General features: G+C 42.9%; 2 protein-coding genes across 3 annotated transcripts; one reads left to right on the forward strand and one right to left on the reverse strand.

Moving 5' to 3' along the window:
• Nucleotides 1-4,527: 4,527 nt before the first annotated feature.
• On the forward strand, nucleotides 4,528-17,044 carry HYLS1 (HYLS1 centriolar and ciliogenesis associated). The gene is made up of 3 exons (XM_081114090.1): nucleotides 4,528-4,629; nucleotides 14,692-14,808; nucleotides 16,050-17,044. The coding sequence occupies exons 2-3, from the start codon at nucleotides 14,795-14,797 to the stop codon at nucleotides 17,029-17,031; spliced, it is 996 nt and encodes a 331-aa protein (XP_080970216.1). The 5' UTR covers nucleotides 4,528-4,629; nucleotides 14,692-14,794; the 3' UTR covers nucleotides 17,032-17,044.
• PUS3 (pseudouridine synthase 3) lies at nucleotides 10,994-19,377 on the reverse strand. Of its 2 annotated transcripts, none has more exons than XM_081114089.1 (5): nucleotides 19,285-19,377; nucleotides 13,558-13,978; nucleotides 12,879-13,444; nucleotides 11,824-12,014; nucleotides 10,994-11,685 (listed from the first exon to the last, which is right to left on the reverse strand). In XM_081114089.1, exons 2-5 carry the CDS (start codon nucleotides 13,930-13,932, stop codon nucleotides 11,375-11,377), a joined length of 1,443 nt encoding a protein of 480 aa, XP_080970215.1. In that variant the 5' UTR covers nucleotides 13,933-13,978; nucleotides 19,285-19,377; the 3' UTR covers nucleotides 10,994-11,374. The 2 variants fall into 2 exon arrangements, with proteins under 2 accessions (XP_080970215.1, XP_080970214.1); XM_081114088.1 differs by having other exon boundaries at nucleotides 19,087-19,370.
• Between the last annotated feature and the right edge of the window lie 1,359 nt (nucleotides 19,378-20,736).

Here is a 20,736-nt window from a genome sequence, read left to right on the forward strand (position 1 = left end):
TGAGCAGCAAGCAAGTTACGTGAGCTCTGATTCACTGAGAGAGCGTTAACCAGAGCAACCACAGACGGAGGCAATAGTCAAGGGATTGTACTAGTATATAACCCCAAAAGCACCTCGACTGAACTGTTAGGGCAGTGGTTCTCAACCTTCCTAATGCCGCGACCCTTTCATACAGTTCCTCATGCTGTGGTGACCCCCAACCATAACATTATTTTCGTTGCTACTTCATAACTGTAATTTTGCTACTGTTATGAATCATAATGTAAATATCTGATAGGCAGGATGTATTTTCATTGTTACAAATTGAACATAATGAAAGCATAGTGATTAATCACAAAAACAATATGTAATTATATATGTGTTTTCCGATGGTCGTAGGTGACTCCTGTGAAAGGGTCATTCGACCCCCAAAGGGGTTGCAACCCACAGGTTGAGAACCGCTGCTGTAGCTCTTCCTCCATCTCCATTTTACCAAACGCGTAAAATACAGGAGGAGCTGGGCACAGAGGCAACATAACCCAGTGTCTTTACTTTGTGTAGAAGAAACAAGATTGCATGAAAATGTCACCACAATGTAAAGGTCCCCTGTCTTCGGGATTTCCTGGAAATCTGAGTGACTCTCTAGCTGCCCAACTCCTAGGCCCAAGTAGTTTTCTGGGAGAAGGCATAAAGGGCTGGTTCAGAATTATTAGAAAAGATGCTATTTCTAGACCAAGCCTGAAGGCCGAGTCACTTCTACCACCCCACCGCCAACCCCCACCCCACCCTGCCACCTTACACTGTACTTTGCTTTCCCGAAGGCCTGGAGTTCTCTCATATCTTCCTATCTTGGGAAAAACAAAAAGTCAATTCTTCAAGTCTTTCCACAGTGAGTGAATGAGAGAGCGCATCGAAGTCACAGCACTGTTTACAGAGGGACTCAGCTCTGAAGTGCTGTGATTCCGGCATTTGAAATGGTGCCGGTGCACCAGGCATCCCTCCTGGGTCTTACCTGGTGGTGCTACTTGCAACCTCTGTGTTGTCTTCCCGCCTGTAGTTTCTTGACCTTTCCGTCTAATTAATACTATGCCTCTTCCCCACTGAAACCAAGGTGCAGCCAGGGTGAGGTTAATGACTGTCCCCTCTGCTTACCTCGCAGCCGAAGGAAAAGACCTATTATTACAGACAAACACATCCTGCCCTAGATCACAGAGGCCATTTGAGATGCAAAACCGGGCCCATTTCAGACATGGAGAAACTGTTAAGGGCCTGTTTGAAGATCTGACACAGAGGCCTATCCCTCTCCGCACCGTGACTGATCAGAGCCAAAGCGAAAAGTTTGTGATGTTGAAAGAAAAGGCTGGACCCAACTACAACATTGAATTTGCTACCAGCTCTTGGTGGTTTAAATGATCAAAGAATCATTACTCATCACATAATGTGAGTGAGGAGTCTGCAGTTGCGATGTAAAGGCAGCTGAGCAATTTTTGGAAACTCTGGGTAAGTTTGATTATAGAAGGAAATTACTTGCCAGCGAAAATATTTAGTATGGATGAAACCTCCCTATTCTAGAAATGAATTGCCTGAAAGGACTTTCATCCACATGGAGGCCAAGTCAACGCCAGGTTTCAAGGCTTTTAAGGACAGGATAACATTCTTGCTTGGGGGCAATGTTGCAGGCTACAAACGAAAACCTTTGTGATCTGGCACTGTGAGAACCCCAGGGCCTTCAAGCATATCAATAAGTACACACTGCAAGTGTACTATAGGAGCAATAAAAAGTAATGGAGCCTGGCTAGTGTGGCTCAGTGGTTGAGTTGAACCAGGAGGTCACGGTTCAATTCCCGGTCAGGGCACATGCCTAGGTTTTGGGCTCAATCCCCAGTAGGGGTTGTGCAGGAGTCACCGATCAATGATTCTCTCTCATCGCTGTTTCTATTTCTCTGTTCCCTCTCCCTTCCTCTCTGAAATCAATAAAAGTATATATATATTTTAAAAGCCATGGATGTCTCAGCTTCTCTTCAGATGCCCTCCTGAATTGTTATACTAGTGAAATTGAGGAATACTGTTCCAAGAATAACATATCTTTCCTGATTTTATTGCTGATAATGTTTCCAAACATCTGGAAATAGAAGCCCTCCTAACTTTCTATCTGCTATTTTCTTGCGATGGGAAGGTGAAATGGGGTGAAAAATGATTATAACAAAAAATTATCAAATGGGCTTTAAGAGTTTATAACATTTTTCTGCTTATAATACTGGAAATATGACTTGTCTTTTATTTATTTTTTATAGGAGAAAATGTTAAAGGTAATAATTGTTGACATTACCAATTTATCTGAGATCTTCAGTGAGTTTAGTAAAATTACTGAAATGGATTATTGTGTTTTTTTAAAAAAAGATTTTTTATTGATATTAAAAGAGAGTGGAGAAAGGAAAGGGAGATCGAGAAACATCGATATGAGAGCAAAACATAGATTGGCTGCCTCCTGCATGCCCCCAACTGGGAATGGAGCCCACAACCAAGGCATGTGCCCAGACTGGGAACTGAACCAACCAATCAAGCCACACCAGCCAGGGTTGTATTTTCAATATCTGTAATTTAAGTTAGAGAGGAGGAGGAAAAGACGTATTGGAAACATCAATTAATAAACATCACCAACATTTTAATCTAAATAAATATGGAGAATCAAATTGTCTGGAAAGACCATTTGAGTGATACCATCTGGAACATGGTCTTGCTTTATTAAGGCGGGGAGGGAAAATATTTGCAACCTTTTAATTTTTGAATGTCTAGGATTACAAAGTACCAAAACGAACACCAGATAGTAATGAAAAAATAGTGATCATTCAGGTTTCATAAGAAATGAAATCTCTTATTTTCAAATAAAATTGTTTTCCCTTATTTCCTTGTTAGCCACAAGCTAACATGGTAAAGGTGTGGTTTGAAGATGTCAGTTATTAACTTTTTTAAAGAAAATATTAAAATTCCATTTCAATCGAGTATGCATGTTAAACGTTCCTCTCTGTGGTCTATCATTGCCAAAGATGCTTGTTGACACAGAAAACTGCACTTTTATTTTTTAGTCATTGAAAACCACCGAAGACTTTTAATCAGGGGAGTGAATGAACAGGTTGTTTTAGGAAAAAAAAACAACAACCTCCGGGAGCAGTAGAAAGGAAAAACTTAAGGATCAGGGTGCTGAAGGGCTGGAAGACAGCTGAGGAAAAAGAAGTGTACACGTGACCGTGAGATGGAAAGAGCAGAAGACATTCTAAATGACTGATATCTTTTTTTTTTAATGAGATGTAAGAGATAATTGGAGAATAACTGTGAGATTTCAAAGTTGGGCATCAATGTATGAGTTAGGAAAGCAGAGAGAAAAGGCATTGGATGTACCTGCAAAATATTCCAGGAGATGTCCTATGGGATAGCGCAGAAGTATGACTGACTTGACGCGGCATCTGATGCTTATAGAGAAGGGACTTGGACCCTGTCCCACACTGCTGGTAAGTTTCATACAATCATTCTTGAAAGCAATCTGGCCACAAATATCAAAATCCTTAAAAGGAGCAAACTCATTATACCAGGAATCATACTTCAGGGAATGTATAGTAGAAAAGTAATGGTGAATGGTTCCAGAGAATGAACTAATAACATTAACTTAGCTTGTTTGTAGTAGCAAAATAGAAAATTACCAAATGTCCAGAAACAGGAAACTAATAAACTAAGATCCTGCCCAGAGCGGTGTGCTCAGTGGTTAGAGCGCCGGCGTATGCCCTGAAGGCGCGCGGGTTCGATTCCCGGTCCAGGGCCTGCATCTGGGGTGTGAGTTCGCTCCCCACTCTGGGTCGGGATGTGTGCAGGAGGCAACCAGTGATATATTCTCTCTCTCTCTCTCCCTCTCAAAAGCAATGGGAAAAAATATCCTCTGGTGAGGATAAACAACAACAACAAAAACTAAGATCTTTACATATTGGAACACTTTGCTACTATTTAAAATAATGTTATAAAAATTATTCCCATATATGGGATGTGCCCTGAGACGAAGGGAGAGTAAGAGGAAACAGGGCCGCGGAAAGGCCTCCACGCGCGTCCGAGCCTTCACACAGAGCCCGCGTGGCAGACTCGGTGGACCGGCTGAGCGCGGAGGCGGGATCGGGGTCACGACTCCGCGTCAAGAACCCACCTGCCGCCGCCGACCCCGCAGAGCCGGGACGGGGGAAAACTGATTCCGTGCGGTGGACGGGGCGCTAAGACCGCCGCAGGCGAGGGCTTGAGCTTCCTCCCTCCGCGTCCCGTCGGCCTGGCAACGAAGCAACGGTTCAGCGCTCGCGCTCAAACGCCGCGGGACTCGGACGCGTCCCCATCACGCGCCGAATCCCGAACTTCTTCCCGCCCGAGGGGAGGGACAAAAAACCATCAACCAATCAGAATGTAGAAGTGAAAGGCGTTCACCCTTAGGCCCAATAGGAGCGCTGGAGGGCGGGGCCGGGAGCGCCGGTTGGTTCTAGTGATTTAAACCTCGGCGTCCGGCGGTTGGGGCGTGCGCCGTGCGTGAACAGGAAATGCGCCTGCGCAGGCTGCGGGACGCCAACTGACACCTGCGGAGCTGAGGACCCGGGTGGCGAGCGGACCTCAGCGGGGCGGGTAAGCGGGACGGGATGGGAGAGGTGGAGTGGGGCCCGGAGGGCTGCCCGGCTGCTGGGGAGAGGTCGGGGCTGAGTACGCGGAGTTGACTTCCCGGCCCGGGTACCGATGCCCTGGCGCGCAGTCCGGAGCCCGGACGTACCGTCTGCCCGAGTTCGCAGTTTTCTCAGATGCTCGTTGCGGCGACGCAGTGGACCCTCGGCAGCCGGAGCCCCCCGATGTCACGGTGGCCGGGGTTCAGCGAGGTGGACGGCCAGGGGTCGGGGGCCGGGCGCAGCGAGGGAGCCGGCCTCCCCCGAAGCGTCACAAACAAACGACACCCAGCGTGGGCCAGGTGGTGGCGACTCGGTCTCTGTAAACTTGAGTGTAAAAGGCTGCTCACCCCCTCGTCACCCCTTTTTTGAACCAATAGGTGTCGCCCTGCGAGAAGCTCTTGCCCAGATGTATTAGGATCTGAAATCCAACCCTACAGCCCTACCCTAGCATGAAAATAAACCTTCCCTCCGCTCCCGATGATACAAACTTCACAATCTCATTGTTTTCATAAGTAAATCAAGCAATATTAGGTTCGTATAAAGAAGAGTAGAAGAAGATACTCGAAATTCCATCAGCCAAAAACAAAACAAAAACCCTCACCTTTGGGTTTATTGCAGATGTATTCATTATGGATATATCTTTACGTGGCCATCCTTATACAAGTATTTTTATGTAACTGCATATTTTGAATATAGTAAAGCATATTCACTTAAAAAGCAGATTGCGCCTTAGTAATGTTTTAGGAACACGTGTCCGTCAAATGTAGACATGCATTATCCCCTTTGATGCATGCGTGGTAACTCTTGGCGTGAATTATGTAACCAAATACTAAATAACCAGTCCTGAAATGATGGACATGTGCTTTTTCAGCCTCTTCATCGTCATAGGATAGCATGATTATTCCTACGTATACTTGTTTGCATCCTTATCCCGTGTGTGGCCTTAGAATAATTCCCGGAAGTGGATGATGGCTTAGAAATTATGGTGCAATTTAAATTTGGATTCATAATGTCACATTTGCCCTCTAGAAACATTGATATACCCCTCCCCACCCCACCCAAACACATACAGAGGGCGAGGTTGCTTTTTTCTATCTACACTGACCAGCACTGGGCACTGAAAAATTTTCTAGAAGGATGTCTTTTAATTGCATTATTAATGAGACTAGGGGCCCATCCAGCTGGACTGGGTGGAGAGGGGGAGCATGGTAGGTTGGCCACCCGCCCTGCCCCTGATTGGGGTCGGGGGGGCCCATCTGGGGCTGGGCCAGTGGCGGAGAGGGGCCGATCAGGGCCCAGATTGGGCTGGTTGGCTGCCACAGTGCGGGTTATAGCGACTGGTTGTTCCAGTCGTTGTCTTCTGGCCGCTTGGCTTTTATATATATAGATTAAACATCTTTTCCTGTGGTTATTATTTTTTTGGTAAATCATTTATCTTATTTTGCTGGTGTATATACCTTTTTATTTATTAGCTTTCTAGAGGAATTTAAATGAGCAATTTTGAACCTGGTACAAATATTTTCCCCAGTTTGTTGTCTCTCAATTACAGTTCTTTCTTAGGGTATTTTTTTGTTTTGTTTTGTTCTAATTTTGTGGTACATAAAGCTGCATGCTTACCTTCCCGAAAAGTAGAGGAATTTGATTTAACTCTGCAGTAGCCTCCCTGTAATAGTTAGAATACTGACCCAATGTACCCCATCCACCCTTGGAATCCTTTCTCTTGACATTAGCTAAACCTGGGACACCAAATTGCTAAAGATTTTTGAAGAGACGATACCTTGGGGTGTTCTGGTTAATACTGTCTGTAATTCTTGTCCTGGCCTGTGCTTCCTCTGCTCGCCTGTGCTCAGCTGTAACAGGGGAGTCTGGCAGGACACACAGCAACCTCCTCTCAGTTTAGGAGGGCTGTCCTGAGTATAGGGCTGCCCTTAAAGGCACGAGAGGACAATTTAAGATGAAGAAGAAAATATATAGTCTGTGATTTTTCAAAATATAGGGTGTCTGGCCTCTATATAAGTTTCCTTATAAGAAAAAAGATTATCAGGTCTTTATATTACAAAGAGTTTCTCTTTGATATAAAGAACTGTCAGTTACCTGTGGGCCTTACTAAAGTTTGATTTTATTATTTGCAAATACCTACCCTCATATGTTCAAAAGGAATGGGAGTGTGGTATAATTAAAATGCAAATAAGATAACATGTTAGTCACATGTTAGTTAGCAGTGATTTTCAACTGCTGTGCCACAGCACATGGTGTGCCACAAGAATTTTCAAAACATGCAATACTTGTTTCCTCAGGGGCACTGACCTCTTTTCTCTTAGATTGTAAAAAATAAAAAAATGAAAACAGCCAACACAATAGCAGTCCAGTGCGAATGAATAAAAATTATACCTATTTTTGTCAGATCAGCAAAAAATATATTTTTTGGTGTGCCGCAGAATTTTAGTAGTTAATGTGTGCCAGGAGGTGAAAAAGGTTGGAAATCACTGCTGTATAGTATAGCACACAAAACTATCTCTTTGGCCCTGACCGGTTTGGCTCAGTGGATAGAGCGTTGGCCTTCCAACTGAAGGGTCCCAGGTTCGATTCCAGTCAAGGGCATGTATCTTGGTTTTGGGCACATCCCCAGGAGGGGGTGTGCAGGAGGCAGCTGATCGATGTTTCTCTCTCATCAATGTTTCTGACTCTCTATCCCTCTCCCTTCCTCTCTGTAAAAAAAAATCAATAAAATATATTGTTTAAAAAACCAACAGAAAAACCCCAACAGTCTCTTTGGCTTTAGTGTTGGAACTCCCCCTCACCCAGATTCCTATTCCATTTCTGTCCCTGCTTTATTCTCTGCTTATCTTTTTAGTAGGTAGGTTTGTATTGCATAAACATTGAAATGGTGTACTTCTCACAAAGCTCCATTTTGTTTATGTATTTATTGACATATAAAATCTCATTTAAAGTTCAAAACCTATTGAAATAATTCCTTCCATTTTGTAGTGAAGAAAGTAAAATCTAAGCCCTGCTTGACTTCTAACGTTTATTTCCCTACCGTGGGTCAGAGACTTTGAAGTTATGCAAACATTTCCTCATATAACTGAAGTAATTCTGCAAAGTTACAGTTTGGGATTTCTCTCTTGCGCCTATGATGATTGTCCTGAGTTTTTCCCTGTGGGAACCACCTAAAATCATGTCACTGAAAGCTGATTCTGGATGTGACAAGCATCACCTGCTGGAAGTGACTCACTTAAGACCTAAGGCCTCGATCCTCTGCTCTTTGCTTCTGACTCTCCCGAACAGGACGTTTTATTTACTGCCTTCTGTCCCGTGTATAATTCCTTTAGAGTGGATTTTTAAAAATAAGGAGTAATTTATTTTAATTTTTCTTTTTGTTTTTTGTTAATCTTCACCTGAGGATATTTTTTCCCATTGATTTTTAGAGAGAGCATAAGGGGGTGGGGAGAGGGAAGCATTGAGTTGTTGCTCCACTTACTTATGCATTCTTTGGTTGATTCTTGTTTGTGCCCTGACAGGAGATCAAACCTGCACCCTTGGCGTACTGGGACAACACTCTAACCAACTGAGCCATGGGCCAGGGTTCTTTCTTTCCAATTGCAATTGATGTTCAGTATTATTTTACATTTGTTTCAGGTGTACAGCATATCGGTTAGGCAATTATAATTTACAACGTGATCCCCCTGATAATTCTAGTGCCCTCCTGGTACCACCCATAGTTATTACAATGTTATGGACCATATTCCCTATCATCCCCACAACTGTTTTGTAGCTTCTTAGCCCCTTCACCTTTTTCACCCCGTTCTCCCACCCCCTTCCCATCTGGCAACCCTTAGTTTGTTCTCTGCATCTATGAATCTGTTTTCTGTTATGTTGTGTTCTTTAGATTCTACATAAAAGTGACATCATATGGTATTTATCTCTCTGTTTAACTTATTTCACTTGCAAGTGGTAAGATTTCATTCTTTTTTTATGGCCGAGTAATATTCCATTGTATATAGTTTTTTTTAAAATCTATTATTGATGGGTACTTGCGTGGCTTCCGAATTTTGGCTATTGTGAGAAACTCCGCATATATCTCTTCCAATTAGTGTTTTGGATTTCTTTGGATATATTCCCAGAAGTGGAAATACTGGGTTATGAAGTAGTTCTATTTTTAACTTTTTCAAGAACATCCAGTTTTCCATAGTAACTATAACAATTTGCAATCCCATCAACAATACAAGTTGACATACTTCATTTTCTTATACTATTTAAATTCTAAACCCGGGACTCTTTCAGCGAAGTCTAATATGTCTGTTGCCTCCTCACTGCTAAGTTTGTGCACTTACATAGCATGTTTACTATTTATGTGAGTGTTGTTTCTAATTGTCCCATATGTTAGTTATGTTTTAGCTACCAGCTTGAGGATATAGAGCAGCCGTGGGCAAACTATGGCCCGCGGGCCAGATCCGGCCCATTTGAAAAGAATAAAACTAAAATAAAAAAAAAGACCGTACCCCTTTATGTGATGATGTTTACTTTGAATTTATATTAGTTCACACAAACACGCCATCCATGCTTTTGTTCCGGCCCTCCGGTCCAGTTTAAGAACCCATTGTGGCTCTCGAGTCAAAAAGTTTGCCTACCCCTGATATAGAGCATATTTTTATACCTGGAGCTTTCAACATAGGTAGGAACATGCTGTTTGTTGGTTGGTAAATAAAACGTTGGATCTCATATAGTATAATCATAATTGTGAATAAGTAATACACTCTGCAATGATGAAACTTGTTATACTGAGGCAGACGGTCTGAGTTCATTTACTTGATGTTTATTATCATTTTGTTAATTCTCTGAGGATATTTTTTCCCATTGCTTTTCAGAGAGAGGGAGGAAGGAAGAGGGGAGAGAGAGAGAGAGAGAGAGAGAGAGAGAGAGAGAGAGAGAGAGAAACACTGATGTGAAAGAGACATTGGGGGGGGGGGCAGGAAAAAACCCACAACCCAGGTATGTGCCCCATGACTCTGGTTTGTGGGCTGATGGTCTAACCCAGTGTTGGCGAACCTTTTGAGCTCGGCGTGTCAGCATTTTGAAAAACCCTAACTTAACTGTGGTGCCGTGTCACATATAGAAATTTTTTGATATTTGCAACCATAGTAAAACAAAGACTTATATTTTTGATATTTTATATATTTAAATGCCATTTAACAAAGAAAAATCAACCAAAAAAAAATGAGTTCACGTGTCACCGATTTGCCATCGCTGGTCTAACCACTGAGCAAGGAGGAGGAAGAGAGAGAGATAGAAACATCAATGAAAGAGAAACATCATCAATCAGCTGCCTCTTGGGGATCAAGTTCGCAACCCAGGCATGTGCCCTGACCGGAATCGAACCCGTAACTACCTGGTTCATGGATCGATGCTCAACCACTGAGCCACACCAGCCCAGCTCAGCTCCTTATTTTTGTTGTTGTTAATCCTCACCAGAGAATATTTTTTCCATTGATTTTTAGAGAGAGTAGAAGGGGGGAGGGGGAGAAACACTTTGGAATAAATATTGTTTATAAGAAATATTTTGAGGGTTAATTATCAACTTAGAGAACAAGCAAAACCCTGCCTCATTTTCATGTCCCAGCGTGTCTTAGCTGTGCTTTACATCTGAACGCTGGGAGTTCTGGCAGCCTCACTACTTGTGAACCTCACAGTCATTCACCCAAAGTCCTTGTGCTTCTCTTTTCTTAATCTCAAACTAATGTTCTTCTCTCTGTACCCCTTACTACAAATCTAATCTAGGCCATCAATTTCCTTGATTACTCCAACAGCCTCCTAATTGGTCCTACTGTCTTGCCCTCTTCCAGTCCACAGTATACACAGAGCAATATTTGTGCTACACAATTCTGGCTTTTTAATTCCTCCCCACCCCATTGGTTCCTCAAGATAAAAATCTAAGCATTTTTAGGAAGGCCTACAAGGCTCTGTGGATAGGACCCTTGCTTACCTTTCTAAACTATGCAAATGTTGTCATCTTAACTCTGCTCCCATCTGTTCTACACGATTCAGCTTGGAGATCTCTATCAGAGCTTTCCTTAAATCTCTAGGCCAGAGGCTGGTAAACTGCATGGCCTGTTTTCTTTATGGCCTGTGGGCTAACAATGTTTTATATGTGTAAAATATTAAAAAAAAATACATACAGCAAAGACCATTTGTGGCTCAGACAGCATTAAACTGATAAGCTTTGTAAGAGATGCGGTGCCTCATTCAGTTAGGTCACTGTCAGGTAGTATTGTGCCTGGCAGTGCACTCTGCACCAATTTATCAAATATTTGACTAAATTTTTTTTTTTTAATTTGTCCTAGTAAACAAGACACCCGGGCATGCTCTTCATGCTAATTCCGATGGGTAGTGAATATCTCATTTGCTTTTAAAAAGGATGGACACTTGCAGGATCAGGTTTAATAAATTTGAACATGAGGCACAGGTTTCCAGGTATATGTAAATACATCTTTATTTTCCATTTGCTTTTTGCTTTTTCCATCTCTTAATCCTTTTGGACAGGAATGAATGTTTGATTTCCAGTTGAAGCTTGAACATCCTTAAATAGAGCGGATGGTCTTTTTGGTTTTGTTCTTTTAAGAGCTGATCATCAGAATTCTAGGACTTATTGCAGTAAATATTGTATTTCCTTTTTACCCACCTACCATTAGCTAGTTGTTGCCTCCTAGTGGTTAAAGGATGCTTTTAATTTCTGTATCAACACAGACTCTCTTTGTTGGTTTCTCTGAAATAGTATTTTCTTCTTCTAGTGTGCCATTACACTCCCTTTTGGCTTTTGTTTCTGTCTCATTGAATAAACGTGGGTATTCAATGCGTCCCCTGCGTACGCAGTGCTGGATCCGGGATTCCAGTCCTTGGCATTTAGGACGATCCATGAGGGGCTTATATGTGCGCATTTTCACTCCTTCTACAAAGGCACTGGTCTGCTTTATGACAGAGGGCTTAACCTTTCTCCATTCTATTACTTCATCCGTCTCTGCTCCTGTAATATGTACAGTCAGTCATTACATGAATACTTTACCACAATAGAATCACCTCCAAACTTTATATAAATCTACCTCCCCATAACCATGTATAATTTTGGTACTGATAATTTTACCCATGGATTTCCCTATCATACCTGTCTCACAGGGCACAGCAACAGACTCGAGTCCTTGCAGCATACTGTACAACACGTGAGTCTTAACAGCTTGATTAGCCCACTGTTGTTGTAGGTAGGTTATATTGAACTCCTGAACCTCCTGGTCATAGAGCCACTTGATATTTTCAAACTTACAGTCATACAAGACTAGAGGAAATTCTACAGCCATACTAGAGAGGAGACAAAACAGCATGAGAATACATAGCAGCCACCCAACAGTTCTTGAAAAACAAGGTTAGTTGGGTTACAAGGAGGGGGAAAACTTTGTCAATATTCAGTATCTAATAGTTAAGAAAATACAGCACTATCCTTAACCTTTCACAACATTATAACTAAAAAAACAAACAAACAACAAACCATGGGGCAACTGCTTGGTCTGTACTGGGGTGCATTTCAATGGTAACAAGTCACCTACGAGTTCACTTGGCTCCACCACACGGCTATAAAATTTAAAACAGCTGGTGGTATTTTTCCAAACTAGTCAATTCTGCATAGTATGAAGAAACTTAACATTTCACTGCTTAGGAATGAGTTATTGGTTTGTCTGACCTCAGCCTGTTCTCAAAAGGAAAGTTAGCTGTTTTTCCTACTTTTCCTACCATTTCAGAAACTGAAAATTAGGAAAAATTCCAAAGTAGTAGTATGATTACTCCATAATACAAAACAAGCAAGATTTAAATAGGAATAGTTTGAATGCTTACTGTTTAACTTTAGCAGAACCTAACAATACTTCTTAACATAAATTCAGTGGGGGTGGGAGGATATAGAAATGAATGTGCTTTTATTTAAGAGGCCTGCTCCAAACACCTATTTCTTATTCCTGGGATAGGAGTGTAACAGGAGAAAATTCAAAGATACCACTCCCTCTTACATGTTCATAACATTTTACAAGTTAGACTAAAAACTTCATGAAGAAAGACTCAGTGACTTAGTTATTCAGACAATTGTGGGAATAGAAAGATACATTAGAATATATTTCAAAATAATCTAAAAGCAATGGCTGTTTTTTAATATATATTTATACTTAAATTTACCTGTATTGAGGTTTCTGGGGATTTTTCTCTATGTTTAGCAGCTCATCGATAATCTCTGGCTTCTCCATTCCTTGGCCAATCAGAAAAAGGATAGCCATCATACAGCGGACTTGATGATAGAGGAACGCCTGGCCAGTCACTTCAAACTGACATAACTGAAAAGGTTCTTGCCATCTGTCCTCGGCCAGACTCTGGCCCACTAGCTGTACTTGAGCAGACAGAATAGTCCTCTGAAAATTAATCACTCCATTGGCTACATCCATTTTACATAAGTTCCTAAAATCATGTGTGCCGACATACTTCTGAGCTGCACAGTTCATGGTTACAATGTCTAAATCAGCACGAGGGAAAAAGTAGCGGTAAGTCCGCTCAAGACAACTGAACCTAGCACTGAAGCTGGGCTCTACAGGGGCCCAGGCCAATACCCGGATGTCTGGAGGGAGCACCCGATTGAGAATGTGAGTATAACGGATCTCTCTGGCATCATCGTTGACTTCATCTTTCAAATTAAAATCCTCTGAATCCCTGCCCTTCGGAAAGTGAGAACGAAGGTCAAGAGAAATCACCTGTGGGATTAGAGAAAGATAATCTGTTAGAGATACAAATAATGAGTCCTCAGTGTGTTCACCTAGAAAATATTGGTGTTGCTTGCTTTGAGAAACAGTTCAGCGGTCCTTACCTGTCCAAAGGCACTAACTCCTTTGTCTGTTCGCCCACACCGGTGATACTTGGATGTCTGTCTGCTTTCTACTAGCCGAGTCTTCGTTAGAGCCTCAAACAGTTTCTCCTCAATAGTGTTGTTTGTGTTTTCCTGACTGGCAAAGCCCTGGTATCCCCAGCCCAGATAGGCTATCTTTAGGGCTACATGCCTTTGACCATGAGCACTGAAGTCAAATGCACGCTTAGCTTTTCTAGCTCCTGAAGAATTTTCTCTAGCATTTGAGATCTTTGTGTTGGCCTGTTCTTTTTTAAGTCTTTCTATCTCCTGCTCTAGTTCTTGTACTCTTTTTAGGAGTTTGTCAGTCTGGGTTCTGTCTGTGTCATTTTCAGCCATGATAAGACAACTCCAGGAATAAATGAATCATAAGGGTCCGCACTACCTGAAAAAAGAGTAAAAAGGATACAGTTTTAGTGTTGGTTCCTTTGATCATGTCAGTAGCTTTCAATTATGTTCAAATAGAATCTAAGAGTTAATTTAATGCCTTAAGTAGACTTTTGCTTTGCCCAGGGATACAAGATTACCTTAATTATTAGGGTTGACCATCCACAGATGATATTCTTTTTCATCTTTGTAGCCAATTTAAAGGGGAAAAGGAAAGTAGTATTATAAATGTTTGGCTAGCATTGTTAAGGTTTCAATCGTCAGAATTTAGGGAAAATGACTGTAAATTTCATATCTCTATTCTGTAGCTGAGATGATTAGGGACTGTTGTTACTGATATTTTCCCCCTAAAACATTTCCTTTTGACTTCTCATTACATGTGTTGAATCTTTCCCATCACAATCTGTTGATATGGATCTGGTGGTGTGGCTCAGTTGGTTGGAATATCATTCTGTACACCAAAAATGTGGCAGGTTTGATTCCTGGCCAGGGCACATATTCAGGTTGTGGGTTCGATCTCTGGTCATGGCACGTGTGGAAGGTAACCGAACAATGTTCTCTTTCTCGCCCTTCCTCTCTTTAAAAGTTTTTAAAAAGAGAGATCTTTTGATATGGAATATATGTCTACTGTGAGTGTCTATCGCTTCCCAGTATCAGATAAAACTAGTAGCTTACATGTCCTGTCATCTAATACGAATTTCTGTCTTAAAGGTGGTACAGTAGAAGCTAGCCTGATTGAAGAAATTTGTCAATGATTGTATTTATATTGGAAGTAGAACCTGGAGTCAAGATTTTCCCACTTTAAACCATTTTGATGGCGGAAAGAAGGTAATTAAGCATCGTGATCCTTTTTTAAAGTCAAATTTAATGCATGTTCTGAAAAAAAATTATCTGAGGACAACTGTACTACATCCTTAAAAATGGTATTAGATAATCTATGACTGATGGCTATTTTAGGCAATAGAAGATCATCTACACATCTGTACTAAGGCTGACTATGTAATTTAAGTCTGGGTAGCTCATTTTGTTTTTTGTCCTTTGAGTTTCTATATCTATGATAGATTAAAAGTTTACATTTAAAACATATAACTGTAAAAGTGCTAGAAGAAAACATGAAATAACTTTGTTAAAAATCTTAAGAGTGGGAAAGGGCATTTATGCTTGCACAAGTATGTAAAAATTTGTAAGATACACATTGTAACATTCATTTTTTTAACAACAAAAGACTGTAAGCCTACAATAAACCATGGACTAGCTGAAAAATTACAGTACATCCATACATTGGAATTCTATGCAACGTACTAGCTGTGTAATCTTGGGCTAAGGTATCTCATCTCTCTGACTCTGTGAAAAGATAATCAGAGTACCTCCCCAGTTATGAGGATTGCATGAATGAATACTAGTATAAAGCACACAGAACAGTGTTGGATACATAAGTGTCCTTCTCAGTACAAGTTACATAATGGTCATTAAGCCCAATGCGCATTATCATGTAATCTTAAGCTTTTCTTATCCTAAAACTCGCCTGTCCTGTCCTGTGAGCTACTAAAGGTGGCAAGGGCTAGCAGGCAGTAGAAAGTAGGAGTGAATAAGAAGAGGGTGGAAATGAAAGCAGGATTCTCCAGCCCCAGCTGGTGTGGCTCAGTGGTTGAGTGCCATCCTATGAACCAGGAGGTTAGGGTTTGATTCCCGGTCAGGCACAAACTGGGGTTGTGGGCTTGATCTGATCCCCAGTAGGGGGCCTGTAGGAGGCAGTCGACCGAACATTTCTCATCATTGATGTTTCTCTCTCTCTTTCCCTTCCTCTCTGAAATCAATAAAAATGTATTAAAAAAACACACAAGAGACCAATATTTGGATGTTTAAAAAATAAAGCAGGATTCTCCAGAACTCAGTTAATGCTCCTGCAAACTGTTCCCATACTATCTTGTACTAATCTGTAATTTATTATTTAACTATTACAGTTATGATTGCCTTAGCTATTTTTCATTTCACTGACAAAAAGGGAGTGAACAGTTTGTGAGATAGAAATTTATTATTAGAAAACTGATCAGTGTTTTCTCTTGCAGAAAGCCCTCCAATGTGAGGGAAGCAATGGAGGAACTCATGGGACCTAGTGGACAAAACTGGGCCAATATGGATCCAGAAGAACAAATGTTAGCGGCTGCTACAGCTTTCACCCAGATCTGTGCAGGGCAGGGTGAGGGAGATGTCAGGAGGGAAGCCTGGCCTAACCAATATGATCCTTACAGCAAAGCTCCAGGAACCCAATACGATCCCTACAGCAAAGCGTCAGGAACCCAATACGATCCCTACAGCAAAGCTTCAATAACCCCAGGAAAGCAACATGCTCTTCCCATGCAACTGCAGTACCCACATGCGAAAAGTAACGTCACCTCAGAAACAGTCTCAGAGGCCTCCCAGAGGCTCCGCAAGCCAGTGATGAAGAGAAAGGTGCTGCGTAGGAGGCCCGATGGGGAAGTATTAGTGACAGATGAGTCCATTATCAGTGAATCAGAGTCTGGTACAGAAATTGATATGGATCTCTGGGCTTTAAGACAAAGGCTGATTAACCTTCAGTTCCCGAAAGACAGTGAGTCCCCTGTTGATACTTCAGAAAAACTTCATCTACCACATGAATACCAAGATCAGCTCAATGGCTATCTACAAAGAGAAGGAATGGGCCCTCCAGCTTATGAACAAGACCTGATGGTTGCCAGCCGACCAAAGTCCTTTATTCTCCCAAGGCTGGACCAGTTAAGCCGAAACCGGGGCAAGATAGACCGGGTAGCCCGCTATTTTGAGTACAAACGGGACTGGGACTCAATGCGGTTACCTGGTGAAGATCACAGGAAGGAGTTACGCTGGGGTGTCCGAGAGCAGATGCTTTGTCGAGCAGAACCCCAGTCCAAGCCTCAGCACATATATGTTCCGAACAATTATCTAGTACCAACTGAAAAGAAAAGATCTGCCCTTTGTTGGGGTATTCGTTGTGACCTTGCAAATGGTGTCATGCCCAGGAAGCTTCCCTTCCCTCTTTCTCCGTCTTAAGTCTTTTTTTTTTTTTTTAAAACCTCTCACAGGATTGTTTGGGATGACATGGCATTTTATATCTTTTATTTAAATAGAAACAACTAGAAAGACCATGGTACATTATAGAGTAAGGACTTCACCCATCATTGGTTTTTCCTAGAAATATATCACACTGGTGTCCGGTGCCACTTAACTGCCAAATTACCACTCTCAAGCCCAGCAATGCAAGAGAAGTCACACCAGAGGAAGAAAACACTTGGTCTCTCTACTGCCAGATTAGTAAGCAAAGTCAGCTAACACTGTTTCTGCTCTGTATTCTCTTTACCTTTGACCACCGTGAGTTGCTGTTTTTAATAGCGTGTTTTTAAAGTTGCTGGGCATTAAGCTTATCCATTAAAGAATTTTGGAAATTTGTGGACTTGACCTCATTTTTACTTAAATACTTGCCAACGTAAGACGATCTCAAACCTGAGTTACGAGTTTGCTTCCAGTTGTACTCCCTATCATACTCTCATCGCCTAAACAATGCGAGCCAGAGGGAAGGAACAAAACCTGCCCTTCACACACAAACCTAAAGGGAAGAAGAAAGGAACAGCACAGCTATCCTCTATTAGTAAATCCAGAGAACTGTGTTAAATATCTTCTTAATAGGTGCTCAACAGCCGCACTATTTGACATACAGGATTCTAGCGCAAGCTTTGTTTCAAAATTATTGAAATGTTTTGCCCAAACTTTTATAAGTTGCCACTGAGGTTGTCTTAGAAATATGCCTGTCACTTGAAGGCTATTCCCACTCTGCAACAGAACTTCAAACTGCTAACATCTGGAACTAGATGCAGACAAAAAAAGTGAATCTGACCTATTTGGGTACAAACCAAAACACTAATTCTGCTCGCTTAAATTGGATCTTCTTGTTCTTACTCTAATCCAATGAGGAACATCTACAAACTGAAGATTGTCCATTTTAACATAAGAAGAAGACAAGAGTAGTGATAGCAGGAATAGTTTGCTCGTTCCAAGTAAAACAGCTATGTGACAAAAATGAATAACCTTGACCTATCTGCTAAAATACATGTTCTCCATAATGTTTAAGCTACACCATTCATTCACTCAGTTCCACCTCTAGGCATTTATCAGCAAAATAATCAGTACATGTACTGCAAATAAGTAAAAACTGCTAGCCACAATGGTGAGGTTATTGAGTAGAACATTAGTCATTGAGAATCATGGGAAGCTAATGGGAAACGCAAATTAAGTGCATAGGTTGCAAATTATGCAGTAGAATCTCAGTCTTACACTCTCCCTCCTGTTTCCCGCCCGCCCCCCCCCCCCCCCCCACACACACACACCCATCCCCAACAGACACACAGCACAAGGAAAGATCAAAACCTAACACTGGGTAGTGAGATTAAAGGTAGTTTTTATTTTCTTTATATATTTCTAAGAGTTAAAAACCACGTATTTTTATATGCAAATTGCAGCAAAATGCTCAAATGACTTACCTTTATATCAAAGCCCAAATCAGAAAGTTTTCGAAGTGATTATCTAGTTCAACCCTTTATTTAACCAGAGAACCAGTCCAAAGGGTGTAAGGGCAGAGTAATGAGATTTGTGGCTAGAGAAGGAGGAGAGCCCAGTCTCCTGAGTGAGTACAGCGCTTTGGCCAGGACATCATACCCTTCTCTGGGTGAAGTGCAGTTCCCAAGCGGACACCTAACACCGGGAAGGGGGCTGCCAAATGACCACACATAGGTATTCGTGCGTGCGCCACGCATTGCCAGTAAGCGCTAAAGCAGTCGTGTTGAACTTTTTAAAGTTAAAAAGATTTTAATCTCGAAAATATTAGTAACTAGTGGAGTAGTAGAAAGGGCAGTCCCATGATAAATTTAACTCTAAACTAATGAGGGAAGGAGGGGTAATACCCACAGGATCAGGAAACCGGAATCTCTGATCACTAATATCGGAGAGCAATCCCCCAAACGACCCGAAAAATGTCGCCATGCCTTCCTCCCACCCCACAACCTACCGGGATCCCGCCCAGTACCAGCAGTTTTATGAGCAAACAACTCTCACCGAGGCAGCAGAGACCTCACTCCACAGTCCAAGGGCCCTCCAAGAATCGAATTCAAGTAACAGCTCCTGTGGCGAGTTTCCGCGAGGAGCTCCAAGAAGCACTAAACACACACACAGGTCCCACTGCCGTAAACCGGCACTTTCCTGGAAAGATCGAGTTATGAAAAGGGAGCGGGGAAGAGAGAAACGTCCAACTACCTGTCCATTCGTCCGTTCCTCTTCTGAAGGACCCAGAAAAAAACCCACCCCCGCAACACCCCACGTTTACATTCCGATCTTGGGCCAAGAGGCTTTTCGCGAAACAGGAAGCTGTCAATTTGCGTTTCCCGGGCGCGCTCGGGGGCTCATGGGAGTTGTAGTCCAGCTTTGTGGGAAATGTAGTTCTAAGAGCTGGGGTGCAAGCTTGACGTGGAAACCAGCCTAGTGTTTCCCAGTCTGACCACCGTTTCTCCACCTCAGGCCTGGCATAGTACAAGAACAAAGAGACAAATGGTAGTGCGCTAAAATAATAGATCAGTAACTATTCAAAGGTCTGCCACCTTTATACGAAAACTAAAAGAACCTGGCTCTGGCTCAATTATATACCTATTTAAATTCGTAGAAAGTTACCACTGCGAGACAAAACAAGAAAATAAAAACAGACAAAAAAAAAGTTTACTACTAGAACCCAGGGTAAGAGCTGAACAGGATTTAACAGCTGGGAATCTGGCTTCAGCACCACGGAGAGAGTATAACTAGAGTTTTGTAGGTTTTTCCAGAGACTGGTCCAAATCTCAAGATTCCAGTTAGAAAAAAAAAAAATCGAAAAAAAAATCTGGCTCTTTTGTCAAAGTCCAGCAGTCAGTAGAAGGGTTATATCCCAGATTATGCGGTGCCGGGGGGAGGTGGTGGCTGTACCACGAGGTTTCCCAGGATCGCTTTAGCTAGGGCTCACATCAGAATTAGAATTACAATGAACATAAGCCGGTCTGTGCAGGCATCACAGGCATCTAGGAGCAGAGGCGGAAGTTAGGACCTGAAGGGCTTTCCTTCCCCTCTGCATCCACCGCGCTGGACTTCAGTTGTCAGATGAAACGTACCCTTTTTGACTATCCATTTTCCCAGCAGTTCGCAGCCTTTCCGACTTTTTGTCACCTAGAAGCGGAAATTGGGGAGGGGAGGGGGGGGGCTCAAGGGGGGGTGGTTGGGAGCTTGATGCGGGGCGGGGGTCCAGCCTGACCACCTAGGAAATGACCTGGGGAGTGAGTGGTGGGGTGAGGGACGTAGGACCCCCCCCCATCAGTACGAAGATTGTTGCTGCTCAGAGCCTCAAGCCGCGGTGACCTTATCCGAGCTCAGCAGCGGGGGACGGCGTCCGTGCCCCCCCCCCCCCCCCCCCCCCCCCCCCCGGCTTCAGCACCCGGCGCGGTGCGGGGCTGGCCAATCGGCAGCCGGGCTGGCACTGTTCTCCCGCGGCTCCTCCTCCCGCGACCTCCCCGGACCCCCCAACAACCCCGCTCCTCCCGGGACACCGCCCCCCCGCTGCTCCCGGGAGCCCAGGCGCCTGCGCCGGCGGTGGTCGCGGCACGTGAGCCGGCCCCGGAGGAAGCCCATTGGCCGCTGGGCGCGGTCCGCCCTGCCTCCCGCGCTGGACGCACGTGCTGGGGTCGG

The sequence above is a fragment of the Myotis nattereri genome (genome assembly GCF_964212035.1).
Source record: "Myotis nattereri genome assembly, chromosome: 19".
NCBI lineage: Eukaryota > Metazoa > Chordata > Mammalia > Chiroptera > Vespertilionidae > Myotis > Myotis nattereri.

Excerpts from the sequence above, each read along its gene's own strand:
- PUS3 (XM_081114089.1), bottom strand. The coding sequence starts at position 13,932 with ATGGCTGAAAATGACACAGACAGAACCCAGACTGACAAACTCCTAAAA. Across the intron at positions 12,015-12,878 it reads CCCCAGAAACCTCAATACAG|TATGGCTGTAGAATTTCCTC; the intron begins GTAAATTTAAGT and ends TCTCCTCTCTAG. Across the intron at positions 11,686-11,823 it reads TGCTGTGCCCTGTGAGACAG|GAGCAGAGACGGATGAAGTA; the intron begins GTATGATAGGGA and ends TACATATTACAG.